Source organism: Hevea brasiliensis, chromosome 2, assembly GCF_030052815.1.
Source record: "Hevea brasiliensis isolate MT/VB/25A 57/8 chromosome 2, ASM3005281v1, whole genome shotgun sequence".
Taxonomy (NCBI): Eukaryota; Viridiplantae; Streptophyta; class Magnoliopsida; order Malpighiales; family Euphorbiaceae; genus Hevea; species Hevea brasiliensis.
This window is the reverse complement of record NC_079494.1, coordinates 24,908,407-24,912,753: the sequence shown is the minus strand read 5'-3', so window position 1 is coordinate 24,912,753 and position 4,347 is coordinate 24,908,407. Positions and strand designations below refer to the sequence as shown.

The 4,347-nt window shown below is 40.5% G+C and overlaps 1 protein-coding gene across 1 annotated transcript; it reads right to left on the bottom strand.

Annotated features, from left to right (window-relative positions):
- Positions 1–1,110: 1,110 nt before the first annotated feature.
- Positions 1,111–1,952, bottom strand: LOC131177901 (uncharacterized). Its single transcript, XM_058143073.1, has 2 exons — positions 1,320–1,952; positions 1,111–1,182 (listed from the first exon to the last, which is right to left on the bottom strand). The coding sequence occupies exons 1-2, from the start codon at positions 1,950–1,952 to the stop codon at positions 1,111–1,113; spliced, it is 705 nt and encodes a 234-aa protein (XP_057999056.1).
- Between the last annotated feature and the right edge of the window lie 2,395 nt (positions 1,953–4,347).

The window sequence follows — 4,347 nt, the reverse complement described above, 5'->3', positions numbered from 1 at the left end:
ACAAACATTCACAATCATAATTAAATAAAACCTATTCCTGGTTAATGCAATAAAAACTTCTTTATTTATTCAGGTACACCATTACTCTCTCTTACATTTGGTTTTGCCAAATTTCTAACCTTCCAAAGTTAGAAATAAGCTTTATAACCTACTGAATGACCTTTTCAGGTTTTCCATCCAGATCTTCTCTCATCTCTCCTTTTGCCTAGACTGCCTTTCGCAAGTTTTCAATCTAGCATTTTTTTTTTTTACCCTTACTTTTGCCTAGACCGTCTTTTGTAAGTTTATAGCCTAGCGGGCCTATCTCACATAAAGTACCATTTGAGCTTGTCTAAGTTGACTGGTTCTTGAAATTCATTCCCATCCATGTCTGATATTCATACAGCACCTCCTGACAAGATCTTTTTTACTATGTATGGACCATCCCAGTTTGGCTTAAACTTTCCTCTTGGATCAAAAGGGATGGGCTGAGCTTGTTTGAAAACCATGTCTCCCTCTTTGATCTTTCTTGGCCTCACCTTCTTATTAAAGGCCCTTGCTATCTTCCTTTGATAAGCCTGCATATGATACAAGGCTCACATCCTCTTCTCATCAATCAAAGCTAGTTCTTCATATCTTTTCTGGGCCCACTCATTTTACGGAATCTTAACTTCTAGTATCACTCTCAAGGATTTGACCTCTAGCTCAATGGGTAGCACTACTTCAGTCCCACACACTAAAGAGAATGGAGTTGCCCCTGTGGAGGTTCTTGTAGTAGTGCGATAACCCCAAAGAGCATAAGGGAGTTTCTCAGGCCAATCCTTATAGGTTTCAACCATTTTTCTCAGAATGGTTTTCACATTCTTATTTACCGCTTCTACTGCTCCATTAGTCTATGGCCTGTATGGTGAGGACTTGTGATGCTTAATATTGAATTCGGTAATTAATTCTAAGAAATCACCTTTGAACTGGCTGCCGTTATCTGATACTATCTCATGGGGTACCCCAAACCTGCAAATCAAGTTCTTTCGCACAAACTTACTTATCTGTTTGGCCCCTACTACTTTATAAGATTCAGCTTCAACCCACTTGGTGAAATAGTCAATTGCCACAATGATAAATCTATGGCCATTAGAAGCCGTGGGAGAAATCTTCCCAATAATGTCTATGCCCCATATTGAGAATGGCCATGGTGAAGTCATACTGTAGAGTTCACAGGACGGTAGGTGATTTAAATTCCCATGGATTTGGCACTCATGGCATCTTTTCACAAATTTAGCGCAGTCAGTATCCATGGTAGACCAGTAATAGCCCAATCTTAAAATTTTGCCCGCTAATACCCTTCCGTTCATGTGAGGACCACACACTCCTGCATGTACTTCCTCCATTATCTGCTCAGATTGCTTTTTCATCACACATAAGAGCAATAATCCTTCGAAGAACCTTTTGTAGAGTTGTCCCCCAGCCAAAGTGAAATGAGTGGCTAATCTACGAATTGTAGCTCTATCCCTACTATTGGCTGACTGTGGGTATTCTCTTACCTCTAAATATCTTCTTATGTCCTCATACCATTTCATCTCATCTTCTAGATTTAAATGTGCCATTATTAACCCTTCATAGCATGGGATTCTACTCCTCATCAGGATAACTGGCTGGGTCAGCTTCTGATCACCCTTCTCCCATAAGGATGTGAGCATGGCTAGAGCATCAGCCATCTGGTTCTGAGCTCTAGGAATGTGCTTCATTGTCACTTCCTCAAACCTAAATAATAGTTTCTTAGCATACTCCAAGTATGGCCTTAACTTTTCTTCTTTCAATTCACATTCACATTTAACATGGGAAACCACTAGCATTGAATCTCCGAACACCTCCACTTTTTTGGCCCCAACAACTATTAATGCCTCTAGGCCACAAATGCAAGCCTCATACTCTGCAATATTATTACTGGTTGGGAAACATAGCCTTTTTGACATTAATAATTGTTCTCCATTCGGTGCTTCCAAAATATACCGGCTCCGCTCTTATTCATGGCCCCATCAAAGTACATTTTTCATGGCAGGACCTCTACTAGCTTGAGACTCTCATCCAGAAAGGCTGTTTTGACTTCTTCCCCTTCATTAACTGGATTTTCAGAAAGAAATTCGGCCACTACACGCCCTTTGATGGTTTTTCGAGTCTCATACACAATATTAAATTCAGACAGTAGGACTAACCATTTGGCCAATTTTCCAACTAGCGTCGGTACTTCAAATAGGTACTTTAAAGGATCCATCCGGGATACTACAATAACTCGATGGGTCTGAAAGTAGTGCCTTAACTTCTTAGTTGCCCATACTACAGCCAGACAGGTTCTTTCTATTAGTGAATAATTCTCCTCATAAGCAAGGAGTTTCTTACTGATGTAATAGATGGCCCTCTCCAGATTCTCTACTTCTCGTGCCAACATTGCCCCCAGGGCCATGTTTTCCACTGATAGGTAGAGGATTAGAGGGATGCTAGGGATGGGTGGTGACAAAATTGGTTGATTGCTCAAGTATTGCTTTATCTTTTCAAATGCTTCTTGACATTGCTCATTCCACACCACTGGCTAATTCTTTCTTAGTAGCTTAAAAATTGGTTCACAGGTAGTTGTGAGCCTAGCTATGAACCTACTGATATACTGTAATTTTCCTAAGAAACCTCTAATCTCTTTTTCTATTCTCGGGGCTAGCATCTCCTAGATTGCCTTCACCTTATCTGGGTCAACCTCAGTCCCTTTCCTACTGATCATATGCCCTAACAGTTTGCCTGAAGTGACCCCAAACACACACTTGCTAGGGTTCAGTCTCAATTTATACTTGATGACCCTCTAAAAGAACTTCTCTAATGCCTCAAAATGTCTCTCCCTAGTTGGGGATTTTACTACCATGTCATCCATATATACTTCAACTTCTTTGTGCATCATGTCATAAAACAACATAGTAGCCATTCTCTGATAAGTCGCACCAGCATTTTTTAGCCCAAAAGGCATAACCTTATAACAATAAGTCCCCCATTCAGTGATAAAAGCTGTTTTTTCTTTATCTATCAAATCCATGAGGATCTGATTATATCCCAAAAAACCATCCATGAAAGAGTACATGGCCATGTAAGCAGCACTGTCAACAAGCACATCGATGTGAGGCAATGGGAAATCATCCATAGGAGTAGCCTTATTCAGGTCCCTATAATCTACACACATCTGAACTCGCCCATCCTTCTTGGGTACTGGCACAATGTTGGCTAACCACTTGGGATACTCAATTACTTCAATGAAATCAGCCTCAATGAGCTTTTTCACCTCTTGAGCTATCTTTTCTTCCCATTCTGGCCTAAGCCGACGCTTCTTTTATTTTACTGGCCTCATGTTAGGGTCTATGGGGATCTTGTGTTGTACTATGTCTCGATCAATTCCCGGTATATCTTTATAAGACCAGGCAAATGCTTCTTGGTGCTTTATTAATAAGGCTACAAATTTATCTCTTTCTTTTTGGGTTAAATCTTCAGCTAACTTAATGTCTTTAGGATCATCTGGTGTACCCGAATTAATAGAGATTGATTTTAATGCATTAACAGAAACAGATTCTAAATGATTATGAATGCCATGCGTGTAGCCATTAGGATAAACATCAAACAAATAAGCAAAAGGACTAGTCATATTATTTATTTTTGCCTTAAAATCGTCATCAAGGACATCAGAAATAACAATATCAGTATCACTACTGTGAGCATTACAAAAGACATACTCAAACTTAGAGGTGTAGGTCCAGGTGTTTAGCTTCCATGCAGACCTTAACTTGATGGCACTGGCCTCTTATTCTAATTCCTCAACATGCGGTAGCTTTTGGTCATTAGTCCATGCAATTGCACCCTCCCTGATAAACTTGGGGGGCTTGAGTCCCTCTTTATCTTCAGTTGGCTGATAGCCCAGCCCATATCTAGTGATCTGCCCCTTTATTTCAGGAAAAGTCACTAAGCCATTAGCTCATTTTCCCAGACCCATGCCAGAAAAAACTTCATCTCTTTCATCATAGTGGCCACCCTAGGGTCCATCCAATCTCCATAGATCCCAATAACTTGGAAACTAGACAATAGGGGTACTGAACCATCCACTTGCAGCATAGCCACTTCCCCATCTCTTTCAGCATTGACGGTGATTATACCATCTTAGTGCGGGATCTTGATCTTTTGGTGGAGTGTAGAGGGGACTCCACCTAAGGGATGGAACCAGATTCTACGCAACAATAAGGAGATGTCATGGGGATGTCTAGCACAGTGAACTCAACTTCAGTTTCTATAAGCCCCACCTTAACCATAGTCTTGAATACCCCTATCATGTTTCTCTTTGAA